Source organism: Hippocampus guttulatus, chromosome 7, assembly GCF_054856545.1.
Source record: "Hippocampus guttulatus isolate MCC_2025c chromosome 7, RoL_Hgut_1.0, whole genome shotgun sequence".
In the NCBI taxonomy this organism is placed as follows: Eukaryota; Metazoa; Chordata; class Actinopteri; order Syngnathiformes; family Syngnathidae; genus Hippocampus; species Hippocampus guttulatus.
Genome location: NC_141267.1, coordinates 8,235,906 through 8,263,851, shown reverse-complemented (window position 1 = coordinate 8,263,851; position 27,946 = coordinate 8,235,906). Strand labels below are relative to the sequence as shown.

At 40.9% G+C, this 27,946-nt stretch overlaps 2 protein-coding genes across 3 annotated transcripts in view; both read right to left on the bottom strand.

Annotated features, from left to right (window-relative positions):
• Positions 1-61: 61 nt before the first annotated feature.
• Positions 62-10,865, bottom strand: r3hdm4 (R3H domain containing 4). Of its 2 annotated transcripts, XM_086116133.1 has the most exons (8): positions 10,642-10,865; positions 9,124-9,281; positions 7,488-7,612; positions 7,159-7,276; positions 6,070-6,155; positions 2,948-3,033; positions 2,404-2,459; positions 62-2,054 (listed from the first exon to the last, which is right to left on the bottom strand). In XM_086116133.1, exons 1-8 carry the CDS (start codon positions 10,680-10,682, stop codon positions 1,951-1,953), a joined length of 774 nt encoding a protein of 257 aa, XP_085972259.1. In that variant the 5' UTR covers positions 10,683-10,865; the 3' UTR covers positions 62-1,950. The 2 variants fall into 2 exon arrangements, with proteins under 2 accessions (XP_085972259.1, XP_085972260.1); XM_086116134.1 differs by lacking the exons at positions 62-2,054; positions 2,404-2,459; positions 2,948-3,033 and adding an exon at positions 4,500-4,954 and having other exon boundaries at positions 10,642-10,863.
• A 1,422-nt stretch (positions 10,866-12,287) lies between these two features.
• Positions 12,288-27,946, bottom strand: part of abca7 (ATP-binding cassette, sub-family A (ABC1), member 7) — a 36,647-nt gene continuing 20,988 nt past the window's right edge. The window contains exons 26-49 of the mRNA XM_086116718.1: positions 27,275-27,374; positions 25,776-25,918; positions 25,227-25,351; positions 24,662-24,763; positions 24,345-24,537; positions 23,048-23,142; positions 22,779-22,811; positions 22,596-22,695; positions 22,442-22,516; positions 22,172-22,335; positions 21,821-21,998; positions 20,330-20,445; positions 20,027-20,171; positions 19,756-19,879; positions 19,474-19,645; positions 19,201-19,327; positions 18,998-19,060; positions 18,519-18,625; positions 18,284-18,425; positions 17,983-18,117; positions 16,881-16,984; positions 16,626-16,718; positions 15,822-16,068; positions 12,288-13,997 (exon numbers count right to left, since the gene is read on the bottom strand). Coding sequence (XP_085972844.1) covers positions 13,617-13,997; positions 15,822-16,068; positions 16,626-16,718; positions 16,881-16,984; positions 17,983-18,117; positions 18,284-18,425; positions 18,519-18,625; positions 18,998-19,060; positions 19,201-19,327; positions 19,474-19,645; positions 19,756-19,879; positions 20,027-20,171; positions 20,330-20,445; positions 21,821-21,998; positions 22,172-22,335; positions 22,442-22,516; positions 22,596-22,695; positions 22,779-22,811; positions 23,048-23,142; positions 24,345-24,537; positions 24,662-24,763; positions 25,227-25,351; positions 25,776-25,918; positions 27,275-27,374 — 3,264 coding nt within the window. The 3' untranslated portion in view covers positions 12,288-13,616. The remainder of the gene's footprint in view (positions 13,998-15,821; positions 16,069-16,625; positions 16,719-16,880; positions 16,985-17,982; positions 18,118-18,283; positions 18,426-18,518; positions 18,626-18,997; positions 19,061-19,200; positions 19,328-19,473; positions 19,646-19,755; positions 19,880-20,026; positions 20,172-20,329; positions 20,446-21,820; positions 21,999-22,171; positions 22,336-22,441; positions 22,517-22,595; positions 22,696-22,778; positions 22,812-23,047; positions 23,143-24,344; positions 24,538-24,661; positions 24,764-25,226; positions 25,352-25,775; positions 25,919-27,274; positions 27,375-27,946) is intronic.

Sequence of the window (27,946 nt, the reverse complement as noted above, 5' to 3'; positions counted from 1 at the left end):
CGCCTGCCGAATATTCATTCCCATTTAAGGTAAAACGACTGTGCGACAGATCAGAGGATGATGCACTTGAAGTATGTTTATTCAACTGTCAAATCAGACATGGCTTTCAGCTTTCTCATGCACATTGTTAAAAGACAACGTTGCAATAGTAACAGCGGCAACGATAGTTCTAAACAAGCACCATAGCACATACAAATATGTACACAATCTTGTGTGTAAACTGATGACACTTAAAGGCTGCTCTTGTCTAAATGTTGGCACACAATTAGTATTTACAGTATGACCGATTGAATATGATGGCAAATAAAAATGCATTCATGATCATCTTGAAGAGTGAGTGTTGTACAGAAAGAGTGAAATTGCAACATGACATTCAGTGACAAAAATCGCACAAGCCTGAGAAATTAGATTTCATACAAACTTTGGTTGTTGGCAACAAAGGCCAACAGCTCAAGCTTTGTTCAAAGAAGACATGGTGAATGTGCGACTTCATTCTCTTATAAATAACCTGTATGTGTTACGAATGTCTAGTCAAGTACAAAACGCAGAAATAGCTTTTGCTTTCCTAAGGCAGAAGTGCTTTTTCAAATTCTATGCTCTTCAGAAATTATCATGTTAATTTTGTATGAAGAAGAAGAAGTTTCATGTACATTCAGTACACCGTTGAAACAAGTAATTTTTGTATGTTACCAAGAGCCTTCAAAAGTCAAATAATGGCCCTCGACGCCCAGGCTAAACGTACATAACACGTCGGGCGTCACTGCATGGACAATAAACTGTGCAAGATTATTATCCGAAACTCAGACATTTTAATGCAGCGCAACTGAAACATTAATACCAATGCATGTGATAAATGAAACAATCTGGAGAACTGTAAACAAGTTAACGCTGAACAGAATTTTCTCCAATTTCAAGAAACTATATCTTCCCAGGTATTTATGTACCTGTTCAATGTATTGATACACAGATTACAGATATGCACAACTTTTTTTTTATAAAGTTGGTCCACCCAAGTTACAGACACTTCATTACCTACAACATGAGTGCAACATTTCCATGATCAATATTCATGCACTAACTACAGTACTTTAATCCTACTTGCTAGTCGTTCAAGCACCTTTAATTTTCACCGCCACACAACAGAACGTTTTTTTTAATTTTTTTATTTTACGTTATCATGATAACATCGGGTCACTGTTCACATTTAGAAACATTTTTTCAATTAAAATATATGACTGGTCATGATCAAGCATGACAAGGTCCGAAAGGTATTTACCACTGTGTACATCATTCCCAAGTAAATGCACAAAAGTAGAGATAATATTACTATTAAATCATGGCCGACCAAAATGTAGCCAACTAGGTGTCATTTGGATTTTTTCATGTATTTCATTACCCAAGTAGAGTAATTAGTGTAATTTTTATATCAACAAGTTAAATAATAACCTTTAAAAAAAGTAATGTGTCAAATATGAATATGGAAACTGCACAAAGTCCTGTTATGTACACAACAGAATGTGAACAGGCTCCAAATAAAAATATGATCTGATTTCGGCATGTCAAGAAAATGGTGCGTTGGCGACAGATGAACTGTAGTTTTGTCGAGGGGCAAAATATTCACATCACAAATAACTTCCCTTTCAGACACAGGAGGTGCATTGTACTTAATTACGGCAGGACATGTTGATGATTTCGCATCCAAACTGCTATATGTCATGTTAAGTGATGAGGTGGAAGATTTTGTATATTCATAGACAGACATTTTGAAGTTACTCAACAGGCCAGTCAGTAGCCCAAAGTTATCTTTCTAAACAGGCTCAGCCTTGCAGATGGTACCGTTGTACAGACATTTTTCTGACCTGGGTCAGCCTCGCAGAGGGTATTGTTGCACAGACGTTTCGCAGGGCTCCTGCTTCCTTGAAGGCCAGGCTGGTGAGTGAGGGCCTCTTCTCAGCACCTTTGGTCCAAATAGGCCGACAGCAGAAGTGCGGGTGGCAGGAAGTCCTCCTGTTTGTTCACCACTTCAGTCTGACGAGACCCATTCAAGTCACTGCCTGAGAGACCAACAGGGAAAACATGTTTTAGGGTTTGTTGTTCTTGTCCATATGGAAAAGTATCTTTAGTCTGTTTATTTGTGAACATGACTGCTTTTTGTAGTGTTTCATCACGGTGTTGTTTTGTTGTTGAGCAGTTTTGTATTTGTGCCAAACATGCCATTTGGAATCACCCCCCCCCCCCAAAAAAAAAGGTTCCATATGTTTCAACTAAGGGTTTGAAAAAAAAAAGATTTATCTTGCTCTCATTTTTTTCTTTTTTAATATCACAAAAATCTAACATTCGAACTGTGGGGGTGTAGACTTTTTATATCCACTGTCGGGCGAAAGATTGTGAAGTCACACTCACTTGAGGAGACGAGGTCCATGTACTGGCAGACCGCATGGAGCAGCAGCCTTTCAAAGCTGAGCCATAAACAAGAAGATCCACATCTTGGGTGAATCATTTGTACGACCAAGCAATCAACTGCAATCTGATGTGATTTGAGCAGCGCACACTCACACACACACTAGTTGCAGAGACCTCACTTAAATAAACAGCAAGGTTTTGTCATCTCTAAAGTGCACACGACTATAAATCCACAGGTTCACAAAAACAGGCTTTTCCATACAAAAAAAAACCCATTTACAATATACAATACAATGCATCTTTATGTATGTCACGCTTACAGACCACTAATAATGTTGCCAATTCTGAAATTAACTCAAATTTTAACAAGACACGAAAAATATTGACTCAGATCACAAGCTTACGTTCAAGTTTAATGTTTTATCTGACTTATTTTCAGGGTGAAAAAATGTTGTTCATTAGCAACGAAAAATAATTTTATGGAATAGAATATGTTCACTAGCACACACAGATAAAAAAAAAAAGCACAGGAAAAGATAGATACCTGCTGGAGAGGTTGGTTGTGTAAACTGAATGAGGTTGAGTGAGGAAGAAGCTCAGAAGGTTTTCTTCAAGCACTTCCAGCTTTCCCTGTGAGGGGAACGTAAAAAACAAGGAAAGATGAGAGGAGAAGCAACAGACTGTCTTTGTTCCCGTTTTTCAGAGCAACAGGCTCTATGTTGGTTATTGACTCCCATGAAAGCACATTCACATTACAAGTCTGTAATTTTGGAGCTTGGTCTCATACCATGCTCGAGCACCTGTTTGATCAAAATGGCTGAATTTAGGACATTTGATTTGAACTTTTAATATTTAACCTTGAGTAAGAGGTCAACGCAACGATGAAAAAAGTCAAAATAAACCAGTCAGTATAAAGATGAAGTAGAGTAAACGCATTTCCATGGCTGAAAAACGTTTCACGATCTAAATATTCCATATCTGTCAATGTTGGTAACTAACTTTTATTATATTTAACCCTTTCCATGCACAAATAATAAGAATAATAAGGATTTTTTTTCTCAAGTGTTTTTATTAGTCGTTAGCCATGAAGAAAAAAAAAATAATGGCAGTGGATGGCAACACACATCAGGGTCCATTGTAGTGGTTAATGCACAACTGTGACATTAAGATTCATTAATATCAGAGAAAACAACATGTGAATAGCTGTCCACTCTAGTAACCGCTATCCCCAAAAAGGTTAAATGAAGTAAAACGAGTTGATTAAAGCTCAAATTAAAAAAAACTTCCATAAAAGATGACAAGAAACAACGCTTAAAATAACATTCAAAATATCTGGTGGTAAAACTAACTTTCGACGCACACATACGTGTTTGTGGACATCGTAAATTTGTGTCATGTGCAAAGTTGCGCCTCCAGCAGTTTAACTTTCATTCACTGTTCATACAATATTAAGTATAGCGACCTATAAAGTAGCACTCCTGGAGTGCATGCGTGACAGTTGACCAACTGTTTTAGGACTACGTTATCTTTTTAGCGGGCTCGGTATTGCCAGTCGTGGCGGTCCATTCATGTTAGTCATTTAACGACTGCTTCACATCTGTTTTGCATGAAGTCGATCAACCCTGGCACCTGTGAACTGCAAATTCTTTCTTCATTTCGTGGTATCTTCTTTGCCTCGTGTACAGAATAAGCCAGTGGTTCTTCGATCGAACCCCAGGGGTTCGGTGAATCGGTCTTAGGGGTTCGACGGAGCCTCTGGCATAGAGGTTAAGACACAGCCGATGGTTATGACGCGCCCGCTTGGCCATCACTGGCTGCAGATGATCACATTATAATCAGTGCTGCGGGAAATGTAGTTCGCTCAATGGTCACCATGTGACTGTTATGCTAGTACGTCGTGTGATTTAAAAAAATTGTTTTAATACAGTAAATATTCTCTAGTACGGACTCGTGTTTGCGCTGTCCAATTTGTCCTGATAACAGAAATTCCTCATTTGGGAAATGAGCATGGTACATGTCCTTTATGAACCTGCAAGTATGTTGACAAAATGCACGTGTAATGCATTTTGTCACACAATCAATAAAATACAAAAATATACTGTCCAAAAACTGTTTATATAACAAAAACTGCAATACAGGTGTATCCAAAAAAATCACAACAGTAAAATACGTACAGTATTTTTTTTTGTCTTGGGAAAAAAATGTGTATTTTGGATTGTTTTGTTGGATGCATTTATGACAATGTTTGCCTGCGTGTCATACAGTTTTCTTGCTAGTTGCAAGTAACTGTGCTGTTGATCACCGATGTCTGGTAATTCTTGTGCATCCTGAAGGATTTGTGTTGTCATTTGCATTGCTTCCTTGCTGGATGGTGGCTTGTCATCAGGAGTTGAATCGATGCCTTGTTTTTTAAAGTTTTGTAGATTTGCGTCTTTCCGACTCCAAGTGTCTGCTGGATGTTTTTAACTTTGTGTCCAGCCTCGCTCAAACGGATGCATTTCACTTGCTCCGCTCCAGTCATTACAGTTCTTCTACGTTTCGATGCCATGATCTACACGACGTAAGTGAATAAAGTTAAAATCATTGACAATTACAGTAAAACGCACGACAATAAAAACTCACTTCCACGTCGTCGTTTAGAATCTGATGATCGAAAAACGCGAAGTGAAAACTTGTCTCAGCGTTGTCTTTTCCGTCGCATCGGGTGGGCGTTGCGTGTATTTAAGCTCCCACGGCATTACGCCTCCATCCGGGTTACGGGTAGTGGAATTTCCGCTTACGCAAGTTCCGGTAACACGTAATATCGTAGTCAAAATGTTAATGCGTAGGTTTTTATTACGGGTGAAGGATATTCCTTTTCATAGAATTCCGGGGATGGGAATATTTACTGTACACGCTAATTATCCATCCATCCATCCATCCATTTTCCGATCCGCTTTATCCTCACAAGGGTCGCGAGGCGTGCTGGAACTTATCCCAGTCGTCTTCGGGCAGTAGGCGGGGGACACCCTGAACCGGTTGCCAGCCAATCGCAGGGCACACAGAGACGAACAACCATCCGCACTCACACTCACACCTCGCTACAATTTGGAGTGTTCAATCAGCCTGCCATGCATGTTTTCGGAACGTGGGAGGAAACCGGAGCACCCGGAGAAAACCCACGCAGGCCCGGGGAGAACATGCAAACTCCACACAGGGAGGAGCCGGGATTGAACCGACGACCTCTGCACTGTGAGGTCGACGTGCTAAACACTGGATCACCGGGCCGCCCAGGTGTCAAGCAAAAAAACCCAAAATGGTCGGACGAATATGTACCAGATGGATTCCCATGCATCACAGAACGTGATGGGACTCAGCATCCTATCTGCATGATTTGTCATGCCAAGTTGAGCAACTCTAGTCGAGCACCCGCAAAACTGAAGGAACACTTCTTGAATCCGATTTTTCTTTTCACTAAGAGTTCAGGGAATGTGCGTATGAACTGGTTGGCTTCGATACCTCTAACAAGGTTAAAGCACCACTGGAATAAGCAGTGGTCGCCATAAAAGTTGATATGAGGAATTTGAGCTTTGGTCACTTTTGAAACATGAGCAGCTATTGTTCACAACGGTAAGAGAAAAGATGGAAATGAACTTGGGAGAAATGCTTTTCAAAGAGCACACTCACCACAGGGATTTGTTTTCGTCGAAGAGTTGCTCGCAGTCTCCGGTCGATTCTCTGGAAACATTCCTGAGCTGTGAAGGCGGGATTTACTGCGCAAAGACAAAGAATTAGTCTTTCAAGCACAGCCACAACACTGAATCAATTAGTGAGTGGTTATTTGACATCAACATTTTGTTTTACTTGATGACTATCAACTTTCTTCAAGCATTTTCATATTTCGATGAATATAAACTCGTAAAAGTCCGTTTTCAAGCAGTTTATTATTTAGTTGACTTTGTACTCATAAGTTTTTTGTTTTTTAACTCATCGACCAGCGGGCTGGCCCCGTCACAACTGCTCACTTGAAAATGGCATGCCATCAGGAACGGCCATGTTTGAGAATTGCGCATATCAGTGAAGGGCACTGCTTCGGTCAGACTCAACAGAGTTGGAGGGATTACTGAAGCAGGGCTACGTTCAAATCTTTCATTGTTATGTTTGAACCGTGTGCCTATTTTACTCGCAATAGTAGCTTATGCAGTACAAAAATGCTGTATTCCAAGTTGTTGTTTTTTGGGGGGGTGGAGGGTGAAAATCTGTATGGCAATTCACAAGTGAATGGATTGAAAAATCTGCTTTATTCCTCCTCCAACCACTTTAAAACCAATGTGCTTAATAGGGCAGAAAACTGAGATGAAGATTTCACATTTGGCGTTATGAGACAAAGCATGGCAATTTAGAAGAAACATTTCCTTACCCTGGAGAACCCATGGGGTCAAATTTGGCCCCTATAAATTCTGTTACTCAAATGTTACCCTTAAATCCCAAAGGGTCAAATCTGGCCCTAATCCTAAATTAGGATTAAAGCATTAAATATTTGGGAAAAAAACATATATTTTGGTGTTCAGTGATCATATAGCAGTCATTTAATGTAAAATTCATCATTTTCCAGAGAGGTTCTTGGGTTCTCCAGAGTTAAAAATAAAGAGATATATAAATGCAAAGAAATCATTGCATCAAGCTGCAAGAAATATTCTTATTATATCGATGACACGTCAACGATAAACTCAAGCGCCAAAAGAAACCTTGAAGGTGACCTTGAATGTGAATTACCATTCATCTGATCTTTAAGGAGACAACTGGCAAGTTTCTTCTTGGCCATGCCCTGCTCCAGCAGGGACAAAAGTCTCTCTTGTTCTTCTCCGGAGCAATTCATGAAGTCACTCCATGGCTGAGAGAACAAGAAGTGGGTTTACAAATTTGACACAAACTCATCTGATCCAGCAGCAGAAGGTGGAAACCCCATTCGACACAATCCAACAGGTTAGCAAAGTAAAATTGAGCTGAGAAGCAAACAGACCACAATTCAGAGTCTGAGAGGAAGTTCCAATCCTCACACTTCAATAATGTCATGAAAAGATGTACAACATTTGTGTACCAACCTCAATGTAGTCGTCATTGGTCCAGGCCTCCGTGAAGATAGACGGGATTGCCGGACTACTGCAAACTTCCAGTTCATCTTTGGGACACTCGTCGTCTCTCTCAAGAAGATTGGCTAGATAACGTGCTTTAAAGAATTTTTTTTTTAAAAGATGGACAGAGTTGAAATGTAGACAATAATTACAGCTTGTTCACAACCAATAAATCTTCAATTTATCGTATGGTACTCAGACCCTGAAATTTTGCCATCAAATGGATAAACACCATGGGCCATTTTTATCCAAATCACACCCCTTTTTTTTGGGGGGGGCACTTTTTCTGTGTTAATGCAAATGTGATCAATGAGTTTTTTTTGTCTGATTTTGTAATTTCCAACTTCAGCTCTTTTTTGATATCAATTATTAACTGCTTACATAAAATTGTACCTTGTGACTCCAACTTTTATGTGCTACACTTTAACTGAATCATTTTTCAGTCGTTTTTGTCTTCCTAGATTTTAGCACGGTGTTAATGTTCAAACAGTACATGACGCTAAAATGTCAAATGCAAGATTGAATTTTTTTTTGTAATAAAATCTCTTTCCCATTTTTTGAATAAAACTTGGGCCTAGTAAACTAGTTTAATTTCAAGTTGATCATTATGGTCGTAATTGGAAAAACAAAGGACCTGTTGAGGTCAAAGTTGATGCAAAAGGTTACAGCACTCTACTGGAAACAAATGATGCAATTGTCATTTACAGTTATTCAATTGCTTTGGTACATTTCTCACGATCAGAATTAATTACAAATACTTGTTCAATCATCCATCCATCTTCTAATCCACTTATCCTCACAAGGGTCGCGGGGTGTGCTGGAGCCTATCAAAGCTTTCTTTGGGCAGTAGGTGGGTTACGCCCTGAACTGGTTGCCAGCCAATCGGAGGGCACACATAGACAAACAACCATTCACACTCAGTCACACCTCTGGACAATTTTGAGTGTTCCTCTAACCTGTCATGCATGTTTTTGGAATGTAGGAGGAAACCTGAGTACCCGGAGAAAACCCATTCAGGCAAGGTGGGAGGAGGTGGCGGGGCTGAGTAGTTGTTCAACCGTCACTTCATTGTATCACTTGTGCACATCAAAAAAACAGTTTCTCATTTATTTAGGGGTGCAAATGTAATTACATTGGTTCTCTGTTGAACTGTCTCACACCCCACAACAATTTGTCATTAGTTAAGCACACAAGTCTTGACATGAAAAGCGGCTGAACAAGTTTATCAAGCATACGAGATATGACTATACATTTCCATTTGACTTTTTCCCCCCCAGGTGAATCTTCCTTTCTCTCTGATGGGCAAATATGCAAAGCATTAAATAAACTCATTATCAACTAGTTTTCTGAAACAGCTCATTACGACAAGATATTTGTGATGTGTGTGTGATGCCCGCGAGCCTTGTGAGGATTAAGTGCAATGAACAAACTCAAAGATTAGTAAATCAAACAAGGCATAAGGGTAAAGTCATCTATTTGTCCATTACTTTGCTAAGGACATTTTATTGACTGTTTACTGTATTTCTTGAGGTCTTCACTCCAATAAGTGCAAGTCGAGTTGAATTGGACTTTTTAGCATCCCGTGTGTTGTCAGTGTGGAGCTTACTGTTTTCCTGTCGGCGCAGACTCTTTTTGCCTTTGGCTCGTGGTGTGAGGTCAGAGTTGCGGATGGCTTGGTTGATATAGAACTGTTTCTTTTTGCTGGGACATGCTCGCCTGGCTGGAGAGTTTGGCAGAGAGGTGCATTTACGCTCCTCAATCAGGCTGCCAACACAATAAAAACATCTTTGATTATGAAGGGGAAACAAAAATCAATGTCATTCTGAGTTTATGACATTCATGTTGTGCTGCAACACACACTTAACTTTGGGTTTTGATTACTTCCCCAGTCAACAACGATAAGTGTTCAAAAGACATAATAGAGGTTCTGCGTGAGCGTTGAAATGTCATTGATTGGTTGTTGTTGTTTTTTTAAAGAGGTATACTTCTAGTAAAATGATGATCGGTACAGAGCAAAATGAGAGGAATAGTTCATATATTAGTTGTTTTATGCTTTAGTGGTTTAGTTTCTCAACACAGTTTTTTAATGTACAATCCTTTGTTTCAGCTACTGTTTTTTTTAAGTGCTCCATCAATTAAAAAAGAAAAGTAATTAAGTCAAAGTTGAGTTGAGTTTCACCAGGACCAGCCAAGGCAGTTCGACAATTTTTTTTGTTAAAATTGTTGAACATTACAATTTATTGAGAAATACATGTATATTACAAAAGGGACATATTTCCACAAAGATGGACTTTTTATTTTAACTGTGGAAAAAATGTATTTCTGTCAGAGTTGATGCTAATTGAAGCTGGGGAAAAACGGGCGGGGGCTGAAAATCAGCTTTAAAAAAATTCCTAGACTGAATTTTAATCGTCCAGTTTTACTTGTATGATTGCTAAGTCATTAAAATGATATAGACGCACTATCTAGTCATTTCCAATGGAAGACCTGTACGTATACTTCTTTCACAAAAACAAATGGGCTGAGTTTTGATCGACAGACGGGTTAGGTTACAAAATTGTCTTTTATTGTGGTGCAGCTCATTTTTGGTCAAGTAAATTACAAATAACGGAGGGGGGGGGGAGGTGTTAGGTAGGTGTCAATCAAAGATGAGTTTTATTATGATATTAAGTATTATCATCTGTGTACAATTGTAGATCTTGCATCGGATCGTATTTGCGTTTCCAGGTGTACCCAATGAAGTGTCCAGCGAATGTAGGTCAGTAGTACTGCAGCGGCTGATGCAATGTTTATCGTTTGGGCTTAAAATAGACAGCAGAATGTTTCAGTGAACATGCATATATATTTTTATTTGTTTGATTTTATATGAAGGGGTTTAATTTAAAAAAAACATGTAAACCTTAACGTAGATTTATTTCTCACTGTTTAACGCTTCAAGGCAGCATGCTCTAAACAATCACACGGGAACTCAATTATTAACAATAATTTTGAAAGATCTATTGAGTGGACACAATAAGCGAAACGGTGCAGCTCATACTCTGTACAGTCGCGAACAGGAACAAACGTCCATTTAAAAGGACGTTAGCGGAGCGGCTCATGAGCGAGACACGTCATTTTCACTCACATATAATCCTGATCTTCATTGTGCTTTGTCAAAACGACCATCTTATGACGAAGGGCCTATTTTAGGTATTTTAACAAAGCTGGCCAAATAAACGTGACTATATTACGTGGTCAAAACAAAGGTTAAACAATGGCCAGAAGTTAGAAGTGGTGCGAAAGCTCAAATGTTAGCAGGTGCTAACTAGCTTGGACTGAAGGCACCAACAACAAAAATAACTAGCCCGTGCCGCCCTCTACAGAGATCGAAGACGAGAAAGTAGCTCACTCCAGTCACAGATTTGGGGTCCGAAGAAATTTGGAAATGTACAGCAACTTTGAATAATTATATTTAGCAATAGTTATTTTGTCAATAACTAAGCACCTTAATTAAATTTGTAGTTATTGGTTTTAGAATTTATCCATCCATTAATGTTCTGCACCACTTAATTTCATTGTTGAGTCCAGGGTTAGGGAGATCGAAAACAGGCAGGATATGGCTCTCGAGGAACCGGAGTTCCCTATCCCTGGTTTAGTCCATGCATCCAGTTTTTTCAATTCTTATCCTCACGAGGGTCCCGAGCCCGTTGGAGCCTTTCCCAGCCGTCTTTGGGCAGTAGGTGGGATACACCCTGAACTGGTTGCCAGCCAATTGCAGGCATGGATATTTAATGGAACACTGTAAATTGTCCCTCGGTTTGAGTGTGAGTGGCGATAGTTGTTCATCTAAGTGTGCCCTGCGATTGGTTGGCAACCAGTTCAGGGTGTACCCCACCTACTGCCCTAAAACAGCTGGGGTAGACTCCAGGACACCAACGACCCTTGTGAGGGGATAAGTGCTTAGAAAATGGATGGATGGATATCAGCTTTGTGTGTCAAGTTGGCACAGACTTTACATGAAGTCAATGTGAGTAAATTGAGACACGATCATAATTATTACAGTGTCTATTTTCCATGTTATCTTTTTTCTTGTGGTATGCAGTTTCTCGAATGCAACATATGCCCCATGGCTCAATAGAGATTGGGAAACAGTATAAGGGAGCAATGCACAGATCACACAGGTCACTGCTGTTGTAACAATTTGAAAGTGGGAAATTGAGCAGTGTGCTCCAGACCACGTCTCACAATCAGCAAAGTGTTGTAAGCAGTGTTGTCTTTTTATAGATTTTAACCCCCCCCCCCCCAAATAAAACATATTCAGAGCAGAGATTATATATTTTTTGTACTTTCAATTAATTGACCAGTCAGGTTTCTTAGTATTGTTTAGCTGGACTTTTTTATTTTTTATTTAAACATTCACTTAAAATGTTCTTTTCTTCTCATCCATATGCTCCTGGCGCCAGGGTGTGGTGCCATTTGGGCAGGGCCCCAGGCATCCACCCTTGGGGGGACGGGGGGAAACTACAAATGCTTTCCTCACACATTCCAAAAACATGGATGGATGGATGGATGTGATTGCTTTTGTCCGTGATATGTCATAAAATGGTTAAAAACGACCATCGAAGATATTTCTCGACAACTAAGTAGCCTAATAGTTATACATGCCACAATAATAGTGGAAAAAGGGATAAAGAAAATGGTGTACTGTATGAACACCGGTGTGTAGACATTTTATATTTAGGTTACAAATTTGACCAGTATGTAAAATATGTAGCCATGGCTCAATAAAAGTTGGGGAACACTGCTCTTTATACTCAACCAAAATTCTACTGAATTGAGAACAATATGACTTTCAAGTGAAACCCAATTTTAACACATTTCAAAAAACATGTAGTCTGTCTGGTAAACATTCACATTGGACATATACAGTACACATATTCTATGGCCATCGTGCAGGTGAGCCAACATTCAGTTTCAAGTGTAACAGCTTCGAAGTACATTCAATAGTCAAGCTTTTCACACCAGAATCAGATATTTGAGAAGTTTTGTTCATTTTAACTCATTTAGTCCATTTGTGTCTTTGAAATACAATATAGCGACAATCACCAAATCATATGCTTTTGGATTAAATGGGGTTCAATTTGCCGCAGGAAGGTAGTTACTCTGCAAGCTCCAGAATAACATCACAGAGCAATCAATACTGTATGTGTTTTGGACTAAGATTTATTTAGTTGCAAAAAAAAAATCTAAACACAGATAAAAATATATTATTTGTGATTATTATGTTGAGTATTTGTACTCTCGACTTTAACACTGAATTAATTTTGGTGTTGCCGCAGATTTCCATGCAAAAAAGAAAAAAACCCCTTCAATTTGCTACTTTCAGTCACGTGCAGATAGGACTAATGTACTTAATAATTGTCCTAACTTAGTCTTCAAACCAGGTTTTCAGAGCTGTTCAAAATGGTAGAATTCACAATTAAGAATCACAATAAACAAAAATAACAGATGAATTGAAATCAAGTAATGTCCTTTACAAAATGTTTTCACAATAAAATACATAAGACATGAGCAAGATAATGAAAATGGTTTCAAAATGATCTAGAGACAAACAGCCTAGTCACCTTTTTTTTTGCTTTTCAAGTGAAAAATAAGAGATTGCAAAGATGAACACCCCTTTTGATTATCAACTGTCATGCAAATGTAACTATAATTGGGCGCCATGGCTCAAGTGGTCAAATGTTTGTCTCTCAACCCAAAGGTTGTGCATCAATCCTCAACCCCTGTGACCATATCGAAGTGTCCTTGAGCAAGACACTGAACCCTAATTTGCTCCCAGCAGACATGGCGGCAGCCTCCCACTGGCGTGTAAATGAGGCTTGTAAAGCCCTTTTTAAATCTGAGTGAAGTTTCCAAGGGTACATAAAGACTAAGAGCATGTGGAAAAGGCACAGAAACCATTTTGGGAGGCATCATGTCAAACGTCCCTTTTCACTTTCGCAACGATATGTTGACACTGTTAGTCGGTGGCCTTTCCATGCTGGGAAGAGCTTATCCAGATGGAAGCCATGTTCCAAGTGAACATAAACAGCATGTTTGCAGTTTGCCCATACTCCTTTGTCACAGGGATGTGTCGTCTGTGCTCGTGCCAACTCCAAAGACAGACGAATTCTGATTCTGATCTTTGCTGCTCCGTTTTGACCTTGTAGATTGACACACCTCTTCCTCTGTGCCAACGGTATTACCACTGAAGCTGCTGCTGCACCTGCTTTTTCTACATTTCTTCTTTGGCTGAGATTTGAAGGTTTTAATTTCCCTCTTGCTTCTTTTGTCACAAGCGGAGGTCCTTTGCTGCAGCGAGATTGGTGTCTTGTGCGGGATGCCTGCGGAATACATCTGAAATCGGCGGGTGGACAGGTTGCTCTGTACGGTCCCATTGTCAATGTTCACGTTTGAGGGCTGATCATCATCAGTCTGCTCCTTAGCAAAGTTGACAAAGACCTAGGCAACAGAGAATATGTTCATTGTGGTTTAGTTACATTTCAAAGGATTGGTTCAAACAGGAATGAGCAAACATAGCCACAAGGTAGTGCTCAAGCACCTACCCTTTCACCTCGGTTGAGAAGTGTCTTTTCAAGTTTCCTAAATAGATGCAAAATACAGGGTACGGAGGGTGGGGTAATTCTTAAGCAATAGTCGTTACAAATGCTTGCTATGCTTTTCCCACCATGTGTTGTAGAAAAGAAATCTGATATGAAAGCTGTGCCTGGTTGCTTCTTACTGATGTTAAAGTGTCATGTTTAATGGAGAGAGCGAGACAGGAATACAGACACAGACAGCTTTGTCACAGCATAGAATTTTAAGACAACTTTGTATGTAAGACTAATTCACTAGTTTTATTTCATTGCAAGTATTAATTATGATGTTGACGCAAAAAAAACAAAAAAAAAAACAAAAAACAAAAACATGGCCACTAGCACATTTGCAGTAGGGCATCACTATTTATATATACCGGTACATGTATGTAATACAGCATCCTTGCCCAAATTGTTTGTGTCGGAAAAGGGATGTTCACTAAAACTTTAAACTGCAAATACAGTGATCCCTCGCTATTACGCGGTTCGTTTATCGCGGCTTCAGTGCATCGCGGATTTTTTAAAACATTCGTAAATTTAAAAAAAATCATATATATATATATATATATATATATATGTTAATTGGTAGCTACTTTACGGATTTTCATTTATCGCGGGTGGTTTTGGTCCCCATTAACTGCGATAAACGAGGGATTACTGTATTTACTTTTACAGTAACACTCAATTATGGAAAACGTCCCGCTATCAAGGTATCAGCTGTGGCTAACGTCGGTTTGTCTACAGAGCTAATCCTAGCTTAGTATTGCTGGAGCTGCTATTAGACTAAAGTTGGAAGTATGCACTTTCATAATCGCATGCCATTATAAACGGCCATGATTGAGATTCATATTCGTGCATGTTAGAGTGGGGGATAGCTTCGGTCAGAGAACCAAAGGGGAGGGCCGGGGGATGCGGATTAGGCAAAATTTAAATCTTGCTAATTAACAGCAAATTCTCCAATATTGTTGTTGTTAAATGCAGCAGTGCTAAACTGCACTGCATCATACTGAGTCTCATACATTGGGAAAAAGAATTGAAAAAATGATTAGGAATGCCTCCAGATATGAGTGCCAATAAAACCGGCCACAACGGCCGCTTCTCCTCCACATCGAGAGGAGCCAGATGAGGTGGCTTGGGCATCTGATTCGGATGCCTCCTGAACGCCTCCCTGGTGAGGTGTTCCGGGCATGTCCCACTGGGAGGAGACCCAGAGGACGACCCAGGACACGCTGGAGAGACTATGTCACCCAGCTGGCCTGGGAATGCCTCGGGATCCCCCGGGAAGAGCTGGAAGAAATGGCTGGGGAGAGGGAAGTCTGGGCTTCCCTGCTAAAGCTACTGCCCCCGCGACACATCCTCGGATAAGCGGTAGAAGATGGATGGATGGAGGAACAACGGCACAATCAGTGTCATTTGCAGCACGTTACTTTTTGAAATTGATGTGACAGCTTAATGAGATCTCCACAAGTATAATGAATAGTATACCGATGAGTTTAGTCGTGATCAACGGGATCAGTGCATTTCTGAAATCTTGGTCTTTTTTTTTTCATGCATTCGTTTGCACCTAAGTGAATTTCAAATTCGAATCAAGAAAGCACTGTGAATCCTCCCTTGCTGAAATACCATCATTGACTACCACTGCTCCATTAAAACATGAAATGTTCACTGTTTGCTGGAATCTTGTCCTCACCTGGTCCAAAGTGGTCTGTGACACGGAGAAGTCACTGATGCCCAACTCCTCATATTTGGCCAGCACGTCAAACACTTGAGCCAGACAGCAGGCATGTGCTGGAAGCTGGTACTGCTGCACGTTCTGGTGCTGCTCCTTCAACTCGATCATGGGAAAGGTGTTCTTGATAAAGTTTTTGACAGGGCATGTGTCTGGATTGGAATCACTGTCTGCCAGACGCAGGATGATGGTGTAGCCATCACCAAATCTGTATCATTATCAAGGTGAAGTTATTTGTAGCCTTTTCAACAGCAACTTGTCATGTGTTCAGTGCATCGATACTGTATTTTAATGTTATCATTACGGTGGCAGAGAGGTTATTTTTGAAGGCTGAATGTGGTGTAAAGGGTTTGAGAATCTACGCACAGTAGGACTGCTCCTAAACAAGCACATGCACATGCAAAATAGAAATCATCTGATCTGTACAATGGTTCTTCGTGACAGTTAATTATAGCAGTGATTCTCAACCAACCATGAGTGTGACGTCAAAGATCGTCAGTTGTGCCGTAAGAAATTGGCCAATGTCAATTATTTGGACGAAAATGTATTCTCCATAAAAAATGCTTCTGTTAATATATCCATGCCAACCATGAATAGCAAGAGGCAGAACAATCACATGCTCTTCCACCAGATGACAGAATGTAAATAATCAAACACTCAATTATAGTGCCACCGCTCTACATCATGGAAAATGATGTTAAACAAATGAGTTGTATTCAAACACCCCCGCCCCCTTCACACACACAAACAATTGATTTTGGTTACCTGTTCTTCAAGTGCTGCACAGAGCCAAGACACTTGAAACGGCCATTGACCATGATGGCCATTCTGGTGCAGAGAGCCTCACATTCCTCCATACTGATCATACAAGCACAGCATAAACGCCATCACCTTTCTACGAGACTGTGAATGCGTTTTTATGTACATTCAACCTTTTTGTCAAATATATTGACTGCTTGATCAGTGCTGGTGCCATGACATTTATGAGTTGATGATGGCTAAGTGAATAGTCGCCTCTACCTGTGGGAGGTCAGAATGACAGCACTTCCCTCTTTGGTGAAGCAGAGAATGCAGTTCCACATGAACCTTTTAGCCTTGGGATCCATGCCCGTTGTGGGCTCATCCTGGGGGCAAAAATGGAATTAGAAAGAAATTAATGTTTGAGAATGCAGGGATATTATTCAGCAATACTGGTTAGCACGTGGTTAGCAGTGGTTAGCACGTAGGCCTCACAGTACAAAGGTCGTGGGTTCGATCCCAGCTCCGGCCTTCCTGTGTGGAGTTTGTTGTGGGGTGTGAGACAGTTCAACAGAGAACCAATGTAATTACATTTGCCAAAACATTTGCACCCCTAAATAAATGAGAAACAGTTTTTTTGATGTGCACAAGTGATACAATGAAGTGACGGTTGAACAACTACTCAGCCCCGCCACCTCCTCCCACCTTGCCTGCATGGGTTTTCTCCGGGTACTCAGGTTTCCTCCTACATTCCAAAAACATGCATGACAGGTTAGAGGAACACTCTAAATTGTCCCTAGGTGTGAGTGTGAGCGCGGATGGTTGTTCATCTCTGTGTGCCCTGCAATTGGCTGGCAACCAGTTCAGGGTGTCCCCTGCCTACTGCCCGATGACAGCTGGGATAGGCTCCAGCACCCCCGCGATCCTTGTGAGGATAAAGTGGATCGGAAAATGGATGGATGGCTGAAATTTTTATGCAGTTATTTTTATTTTATACTGTATGCCGTTCGTGTTCATACTCCGATTTAAAACCCAAAACAAGTCAGAAGTTACTCACAAGTTAAGAGTGTACTTGAATAGCATTTTTACTGAGGATGTTTTTTTTAATCTTACTCAGGCATTTATTTGGAGGACTACATTTTACTTGAGTCATATCATTGTAAAGTAACAGCAGTCTTACTCGAGTCCAATTTTTGGCTACACTACCCCCCTCTGCTCTTTATGGTCACCAATGGCAACACTTCTAGTGTCGCATGCTGTCTTTTTTAAAAACTGTTACTTGTCAATTACAGCCACTTTAAAAGTCACATCTGTTACTATGCTGCTTTCGCCCACTCTTGTTACACCTCACGCATGCTTGTCAACAAGTCTCCACGTTGCTCACCAGAAATAAAACAGGCGGAGCACCAATGAGGGCGATCGCGGTGGAGAGCTTCCTCTTGTTGCCTCCGCTGTAGCTTCCAGCCTCTTGCTTGGCATACTGACTCAGTCCCATTTTCTTCACACCCAACGTAGCCACCTAAAAGACAACACAAAATGTGCATTTGTAGCCAAGTTATGGTTTTGGTGGAATCTAATTAAAAATAACCACTTTGGCTCTACACATATTTTGGAACGAAATTAAATGTATAATGTTCATTATGTTCTCTTTTTTTATACTATTGGTGGATTGTTGTTAATGGTACCTCGGTGACAGACTCCTCAGGTATCCCTCGTAGACGGGCATAAAGCTCCAGATGTTCAATGCCAGTCAATAGGTTGCAGATGGCGTCAAACTGCGGGCAGTATCCCATCAGCTGGTGAACCCTGTCCAGCTCTCTCAGGACACTTTGAAATGGAGTAATGTATTTGTGTCATGTAACGCGTAGGTCTTTGGATGTCAGTGTCGTTACAAAAGAGGATGTCAATGAAAATCTGAACCTGTGGTGGTTGAGGAAAGCCTCTCCAAAGCTGATCGACGTATCCCCCGTCAGCATGCGAAACGTAGTTGTCTTCCCTGCGCCATTCACACCGAGCAGGCCAAAACACTGGAGGACAAACGTTACAGTATATAAATAAGACATAACATAACACGGGGGTAGGACTAGATAAGTTCTTTACTTCTTCCGACTCCCTTGAAACCAATAACTGTGTTGAATGATGACTGATTTGTCTTTCCTTTTTACTATTTTACTTACCTTACTTTCTGTCAAATTATTACTGTATATGTTTTATGTTCAATAAACAAACAAAACGAAACGAAAGACTTTCACATGTAGTTAAATGAATAACTATGATATTGTCAATTAAAACTGGGTATACTGTATTATCTTCGCTCTTCTATTCAGAGTAAATTTGCGTATGCTAGGTGTCTTAATGTTGTGGCTGGCTGGAGTAAAATGCCTGAACATCGCTCCCACCTCGCCACGTGGAATCCCCAGGCAGAGCCGACTGACAGCTGGTTTCTTTCCAGCTTTGTATATCTGAAAAATGTACAATTTGATTAAATGCACTAAAATCTGAAACGTGTACAGGCCTGTGCGTATATGTTTAACTCTTAGTCCACTTTTCCATACTTTCGAATAACTGCTTCTTAAGATCATGGACAAAATAAAATACACACTTTGGTCAAGTCAATCATGGTGAGGATGTCGGAATCAGCGTTGCCTCTTTTGACCCGCTTTCGTTCCTTGGCCACATCCTCATCTTCGGGGCCAAGAGGAAGGACATCAGACACAACCGACCATGGCCTGAACACACAAAACCACAACAGTTTGATCGCATCTTCACAATTAAGACAGATGTGCACTGTGACTTTAGGAGGAATCGAACGCAATTTTTTGCATTAAAATCAGTCAACACAGCAGAGAGAACAGTCTCTAAAAACTGAGCATACCTGACACATGACAGACAAAGACGGGTGTTTCGGAAACTCATGTGTCCAATGAAGAATTTGTATTGCAGCATTAAGGTGAAAATGAAGAAGACAACACCCTCTGTTGCCATAGCAAAGAGGTTCTTCCCAACAAAGTCCCACTGCAAAGGGTGGTCCGAGCTCTGATTCATGCCTGAAGAAAACAACAACCACTATATCATGAAAGCTCTGGGACTGCTTGATAAGCATCAGCTGTAGCTCAACATAATTAAGTACAGTATTTTAATTCGAAGATCGCCATACCTAGTCTCTGAGAGACCTCAGCCATGGCTTGGTTCTTAGCCAGGTCCATGAGACCTCTTCCCAAGCAGTAATGAGGGAAAATGAGTAACAATTTCTTCAGGACATTGTTTAGCTTTTCTAAAGACTGTAAAGGCACAAACGTCCAGAAATTATTTTACAACTGGAAATATAATGTGTGAAGTTCTAGACACAGGCTCAGTTCAGTTCTAACACAGTTGTAGAAGAGCCTGCCAGAAATATAAAATATTAAAGAGTGGCTTGATGTTTTTACCTCATCTGCAAACAATTCCAAAACAAATGTTGCAATGCTGCCATTAATTCCAATGAAAAGGTTGACAGAGGTTAAGACAATGTAGGCCGTGCTGGGAACGGTGAACACAAAGGATGCTGGATACATCAAGGGGGTGATGGACCACCTAAAGTGATTGATGAAATTTGTTTGTATGATGAACAAATATAATTAAGGATGGGTATCTTAAAGATATCAATATTTAAAACATATCAGCATTGACATGACTCACACCATGTGTACTGAGCTTTATTGAAGATGTGCACAAACTCTGCCAATACATACCCGTAGAAGAGGAGGAGCAGGATGAGAGCTGGCAGGTTGGTCGCTGAGACATACGCTTCTTGCTGGAAACTGATGAAGATGAGGACCACGATAATGGCTGGGATGGTGTAGTTCAGCTGAAGCAATGGCAACATTCAAACAAAAACAAGATTGACCCTTTTACAGCGACCCCCCCCCCCCCCCAATCAAAATCAGTGTTGGTACACGCATGCTACCAAGAACGTGCAACCATCAAAGATTGCACAGATTCTTTTCCTTCAATGAATCTCGTGGCCAAAACGCTGAAAACAGTTCACAACGGGTCCACATGAAGTACAAAAACCACCATATGACAAAACAAAAGACAAATACAACAAAAAAGCAGAGTTCCTGTAGATGGCTGCCAACTACAGCGCAATCACATCTAAGGGCAATTTAGAGCATTCAGTCAACCTACAATGCATGTTTTTGGAATGTGGGAGGAAACCAAAATACCCGGAGAAAACCCATGCGGGCATAGAGAAAAAAACTCCACACAGGAAGGCCAGAGGAGGATTCAAACCTGCAACCTCTGCACTGTGAGACGAACATGCTCAACATTTGTCCACCGTGCCGCCCCAGAAAATTCATAAAAATGAAATTTTGGTGGTTGTCTTGCAATATGAGCATTGTGGAATTGCGTGGTTAAAACAAGAAAAATGAATGGATATTTTCTCCTAATAGGGCGGCCCGGTAGTCCAGTGGTTAGCACGTCGGCTTCACAGTGCAGAGATTCCAGCTCCGGCTTCCGTGTGTGGAGTTTGCATGTTCTCCCCGGGCCTGCGTGAGTTTGCTCCGGTTTCCTCCCACATTCCAAAAACATGCGTGGCAGGCTGATTGAACACTGTAAATTGTCCCTAGGTGTGAGTGTGAGCGTGGATGGTTGTTCGTCTCTGTGTGCCCTGTGATTGGCTGGCAACCGATTCAGGGTGTCCCCGCCTACTGCCCGGAGACAGCTGGGATAGGCTCCAGCACCCCCCGCAACCCTAGTGAGGATCAAGTGGTTCGGAAGGTGAATTTTCTCCTAATGACAAGAACTGTTTGCTTTTTTTCTTTTTAATTATAGATTATGGGCCCAAATTATCAAAATGCCAAAAAGATGAGACTAAATCGCATGATTTTCTTTCACAGATTATTAAGTTTAATTAAGTTATTTAAGTATAAGTGATTTTACTAAAAGGCAAAAAGACAAAATAAAATTGGTGAAAGAGGCAAACTAGTATCTAACCCAAGTGAGAGAAAAGACATCGATTGCTCTGATAATTTTGAGGCAGCCGGCAAAAGCATAAAAGCAATGTTTTGTTTGTTTGACCTCCGCCTGCGTGCATGGCAAATGGATGATGTCCTCATCCCGCATACCATTATGTTTAAAACTTGGCGATGAAATTTCAAAATCACTCTCCTCTCTTAGTTCATATGCTAAACGAATGCCCACCCCAACACACAAGGTGTAGTTCTGGTATCTGTGCTGACCATGTCCCAGCAGAAGTTCGCCACCCAGTAGAGGATTGGCTGGACGCCGCTGACAAACTGCAGGTGTTTGGCTTTACTAGCTCTTTCATCAATCAGGAAAAGCACAAAGCTGGCTGGCACAAAGGACATGGCAAAGATCACACAGACAGAAATCACGATGTCCACTGAAGATGAGCTCCTAAAAACAAGAGAGGAAATACCAAATTAGCATTGCAACAATTGATTTGATCGATTCGCTTCTACAATGCTTAAATTCCTACCAATCACATGAAGAAAGATAAGCAATGCCAGAGGTCATTATCTCATCTAGCCATATTTGTCATGCATAAGTGTCACCCATGCAGTACTCACTGGGCAATTTGGCTAAGCTGCTCCTTGCTGAGGTTCAGCGGGTGATTATATGCCGTGATGCTTGGTCTACGAGGGCCATGTTGAAGTCCGGCTCTGAGCAAGCCGTTGTTCACCACGTTAACAAATGACACCATAGCGTGCCAGCCTTTGTTATTGAACCATAGCTGTAGGACAACAAAGAAACAAACAAACAAAAAAAAAATCACATATAAATTAGAAAATTCCCTTTCTTGCTTGTGGTTTGGTGAGAGAGAAAAGAAATGACGCTACCTTGACATTATTTTGTGCATCGAGGCGTTCCAGAAACCCAACCAGTTTGTTTAAGAACTTATTCAATGCACTATTCTGAGAAGAATAAAACATGTTGGATTGCAGTGTTGAAAAAGACAAACAGAAGGGTAAAATTAAGTAACATATAATATACCTGTGGAACCGAGAAGTCATTTTTGATTTTTGTAACTGAATCTTTGACATCGATGTCCTGAGGTAAAGGCCTCACACTTCCGAGGGAGAAGCCTCCATACCTGTAACACAGTGACTTCAATAACTTCCACATGGTTGAAATGAAACGGGCTTGGAAAAGTGAGTTTCCTTTCTTGGAATTTACCTCAGTTCATTCACCAACTTCCTGGCCTTCAGGCTGTAAGAGAACATTTTAATTATTTTTTGGGGGTCACAATTAGCCTGGATTCAGAGCTTATATGAAAACAAAAATGCAGTATATAAAAAAATTTGAAACAATACAGTACAATAATGTGATGACTGTTGCCAAAGATGAATGATTCTGAAAGAGTAAAATGCTATTTCCATTGGTCTTAATTTGAAAAAAACAAACAAACAAAACAATTCTAAAGTTAAAGACAATAGAAAATGTACCTCTTCCGAAGAATTTGTGAGTAGGTCTTCACCAGGTAATCTGACATATTATAACTTGTCAGATTTTGCAGGATGACACCAGGATACAGTGTGACCTGAAATTTCAACATTAAAATGAAATTTATAATATAGGGACATCAAAAAACATTTGACATTGGAGAAGCCTCAATATTCGTTGATGCTGTTCAAAAATCACACGCCACTTCCATTTTGAAAAAAGGTGTTGCAATATCGTTCGTGGCTTTTATTGTACAGTATTTGATTCCAATTTCCTCTAATGTTTTAGTTTTTCTAAAAACAATGTTCTCTAACACCTGAATTTCCCCTGTGGGAAGCATGAAATAATGACCTCACCGATCATATATTACAGTATTTCAAAAGCATTCAATGAGGAACTGCAATGCCCTTAAAAAATACATGAAGATGTTGCTGAAATTGACAACTAAGGTATTTTTGTTAATAAATCGCATTTAGATCCAAGCACTAAATCAACAATCAAAAATTCAGAGGACAGAGCAGGGAAAGAATAATTTTAATAAGGCTGTGAGCAGCATAGAAATCATCCATTAAGCTATCCTCATGGTTCTAACATTTTAACAAATATGTTCGGGACAAAATTTTTAGTTCCATGTACCGTATTGGCCCGAATATAAGACGGCCCTGATTATATGACGACCCCCTCTTTTTCAAGACTCAAGTTTGAAAAAAACACCAAATTAATTTTTATACAGAAAATAATTACAGTACATCTGAAACAAATGATTATAACAATATATTGGAGAGAAAAAGCATGTTATTTTGCCTCATTCAAATCTTAATATCTGAACATTTAAATATGTAAACTAAAGTGCAATCACATTCATAAATGAATGGCTTCTGGTTTTTGAAATGTAAATTAATCATAACTTCTCCTCAGCTGTTGGTTAACCTGGCCGATTTTTGACCCACTTTTCTCCAGATTGTCACTACGTTTCTCCATTTTCTGTTATCTCTTCTATTATTTTTTTCTCTTTTCCTTCTTACCGCTATTTTTTATTTTTCTTCTTCGTGCTACTGCTATTTTTATTTTTATTCTTCGTGGCAGGGGTTCACTTTGGCCTGGGGAGTCAAGTTCAGCATTCGCTTCCTTGATATCTGGCGCCATCTAGTGTCGTGAATGGGTATAATGTCTCGACCCCGAATATAAGACGACCCCCGCTTTTTCAGTCTTATTTCAATGCAAAAAAAAAAAAGGGGTCTCATATTCGGGCCAATACAGTAAATCAGTGAGGATATGACATGATGACATCATACTAACCTGTGGAGGGGGAAGTCCGCCAGCTCCCTCTGGACAGTCTGGGAGCATCCGGCGTGAGTCCTCTGTGCTACACTGACAGTCGGGCGAAGGTTTCTCTTTGGTCCAGTTGACTGTGCTGAACATTTGCCAGGTGGAGTCAGGGACCTGAGGCCGCTTGAACACACACCCTTGTTTATTTTCATGCCGGTGGGTACTGCGGGAACATGGGATTGGCGGATAAGGCGAGGCAGCAATTTTTGTCCAACACAAAGAGAGCAGTAGTAAGGTTTAGTTTAAATGAAAAGGTGTTTTAATGTTTTTACGTGTTTGAATCTTACACTGTGCTTTTCTTGTTCTCCATACATTTGGAATCGAAACCTGGTTGGTCCAACAAGGCTTCCAGTAACTTTTCCATGGGTAGATTTTTAGGAGCATCCATGCTATAAATATGTCAGGTCAGAATGACAATTAACAAGGTGTCAAGATAAAATCCTGCATCATGACAGGCTGACTTTTATAGTGGGTAAGGAGGTTATGGAATGAGTCCTGGATAAATATGACTAGTAATGTTGTTTTATCAATCCGTCACCCGCACAAATAGATCTACAAGAGTCACAGTGAAATGAAACACAGTACAGGACACAAAGTTAACAACACAGGAAATCCATGCACTTCACATACTTTCACCTTTCATAAAAATGTTTATTACTACAGAAAACACTTGGTTTTCTATTCCATTTCAGCCACACAGAAGTGAAAATTCCTTAGGTACCATACCAAGATTATCCCAAAATAGAGGTAAAGAACTTAGTCCCAACAGGCTGACCAATAAAGTCAAGTTCAGTGCATTTAGAGTAAGCAAGCAAGGACAGAGCAAATCGAATACATATTTATTTAGTATACCTGAAGAAAATAGACTGTTTTCCATACATGCAAGGCTGGAGCTCCAGGGCTGGGTACTTCCCAAACTGTGGTACAACGCGACTCACAAACAGGGCGATCAGCACAAACACAGCAGGCAGCACAATCTGTAGCACACAAAATTACAGTACAGTGAATCCAATTTATCGTGGGGGTGGGGGTACATTCCACACCCACGCGCAACAGGTAAAAATCTGCAATACAGAGAGACAACATACCCCTCCACATTTGTGTGAATATATTTGAGCACAAACAATTTCAAACATATCATGTATAAAATCATGTAACAATTGTAGTGTGTGTGTGCGCCTTTCAGAGGAGGGGCCTGTTGGGGTGGCATGTGACATCAGCAAGTCTGTTGATTGCATTCTACTGCTCGCCAATCCCACATTCGAGGGTACTCAAAATTATACAAAATAAAAACGCTTTTACCAGTTGCTTAAAAAGGGGGACACATCGGGAAAACAGTTCATTTCCGAAAGACGCAGGTCCTTCATAGTGACCCACTTTTCTCCTGCTGTTTGTGATCACCTGAGCAAAGAGGGCTTGACGACTTCTGCGAACATACAGCCATCGTTTGATGAAGAGAGCTCGCAGTTGCTGCCATTTCAAGCTCCATCCAGTCAAGGTGGCACCATGGCCAAGTCTACTCAGCAGCTCTTCCTCCTGAGGATCTGTGACACACAACACAAATTAAACATGATACTGCTCTCTTTCTTCTCACACATACGCTGCTCATAACCCCTGAAGCTGAAGGGTATAATTATGTTCCGTGAATTGTTGTTCGCCTGATTTCTGCGTGGGTTTAGTTCCCATTCAGTGACTGTGTGAATGTGAGTGGGAATGGTTGTCTGGCTCAATAGGGGTGTTCACACGGCACACATTTGCTCCGGCGCTGCACCGATGTATTTTGTTGCGATATATTTTGCACCGCAGCAAATTGTGTGGAGCGTTCACACGTACACCGGCACAGCATCAGTGCAGCCCCACTTGCGTTCACACGGCAGTTTCTGCAGCGGAGCAAAACGACAGAAAACAAATGAGCTGTCATGTTGGTTCTTTTTAAAATGTATACACAACTCAAGCGACTACTGGACAGGCACGTCCTTCTCCTTCTCGGTCTCCGTGCCTTCTGCTCGAGAGTGACCGCCCCCGAAAACGTAAATCAACGATGACTTCAATGACACTCAGAAAAGCAAACACGTAATGCGCCAAACAGAAAATCAAGAGAGGAAATCACAAAATAAATTATATGGGGGGCGGGGTGTTGTGAACACACAACAAAGGAAGAAACTACACAAACAACTCCGAGACAGTCCAGTCTCCTACAAAAGGAAAGATGTCACCAGCCAAGTCTTGTGTCGTTATTAAACAAACACATGACGGAAGTCCGACAGAGCACGAAAGTAACGCATTCTCGCCGTACGTACTCTTCACAAGCATTTGCTCTGGAGCAAATTTAACCCAGTTGCGTTCACACGTGCAAATTTACATCGGTGCTGCTTCGCAAACAAGCATTTGCTCCGGAGCAAATTTTTAAACCACCTCCCTGAGGTGGATCAAATTTAGTCCGCTGTAAGCTGTTTTCCGGGGCTACGCCGGAGCTAATTTGCACGTGTGAACGCCCTACTGGGGCAGCCCCGGCGTAGCACCGGACCAAATCTTGCCGTGTGAACACCCCTTATATGTGCTCTGTGAATGACTGGTGAGCAGCATCCAAGATGGCTGCGTCCCTGCGACCGTGAGCAGCAAAAGCTACACAAATGGATGGATAATTACCCTGCCAATCATGACTTTTTTTTTTTTGGACAATACTGTATAACTGAAGTGAGTTGCAATTTATTTCGTATTACTGTAATTTGAAGGGTACCTTGCTGACAAAGTTTTATTTCTTCCTTGAGAAGTAGTACAGGAAATGAAAATAGTCTGAGGTACCATCGACACGCTAGGTCAGACAAACACACGAGCACACGCGCACGCACACACACACACACACACACACACACACACACACACACACACACACACACCTATCTTGGGCTCTTCCTCCTGTTGCGAATGCTGAGGAAGATCAGCCTGCAGCCCTGGTTCTGCTTTAACCTCAGTTTCCTCTGCCACTCGTAGAAAGATCTGGAAAAGACATTACTTTTGTTCACATGCTGATATAGTACTTTTTCTCATTCGGCGTAGGAAATCGGAAGCTTTGAAAACAAATTTCATTAAAAGGGTTTAAATAAGTGCAACACAGTAGTATAGTGGTTAGCATGTCCGCCTCACAGTGCAGAGGTCAGGGGTTCAATTCCGGCCACACTTCCTGTTCATTAAAAGGGTTTAAATAAGTGCAACACAGTGGTATAGTGGTTAGCATGTCCGCCTCACAGTGCAGAGGTCAGGGGTTCAATTCCGGCCACACTTCCTGTTCATTAAAAGGGTTTAAATAAGTGCAACACAGTGGTATAGTGGTTAGCATGTCCGCCTCACAGTGCAGAGGTCAGGGGTTCAATTCCGGCCACACTTCCTGTGTGGAGTATGCATGTTCTCTCCCTGTCCCTGCGTGGGTTTTCTCCAGCTTCTCCGGTTTCCTCCCACATTCCAAAAACCTGCACGCTAGGTTGACTGATCACTCTAAATTATCCCTAGGTGTGCTTGTGAGTGTGAAAGGCTGTTGTTTGTCTATGTGTGCCCTGCCATTGGTTGGTAAC

What these genes read in the sequence shown, in the direction of transcription:
- r3hdm4 (XM_086116133.1), bottom strand. Translation starts at nt 10,682, where the DNA reads ATGGTCGTTTTGACAAAGCACAATGAAGATCAGGATTATAT. An exon ending in TCTGCGCCGACAGGAAAACA is followed by an intron (nt 7,613 to 9,123) that starts GTAAGCTCCACA and finishes AATTCTTTAAAG; the next exon opens with CACGTTATCTAGCCAATCTT. An exon ending in ACAACCAACCTCTCCAGCAG is followed by an intron (nt 2,460 to 2,947) that starts GTATCTATCTTT and finishes TTTATGGCTCAG; the next exon opens with CTTTGAAAGGCTGCTGCTCC.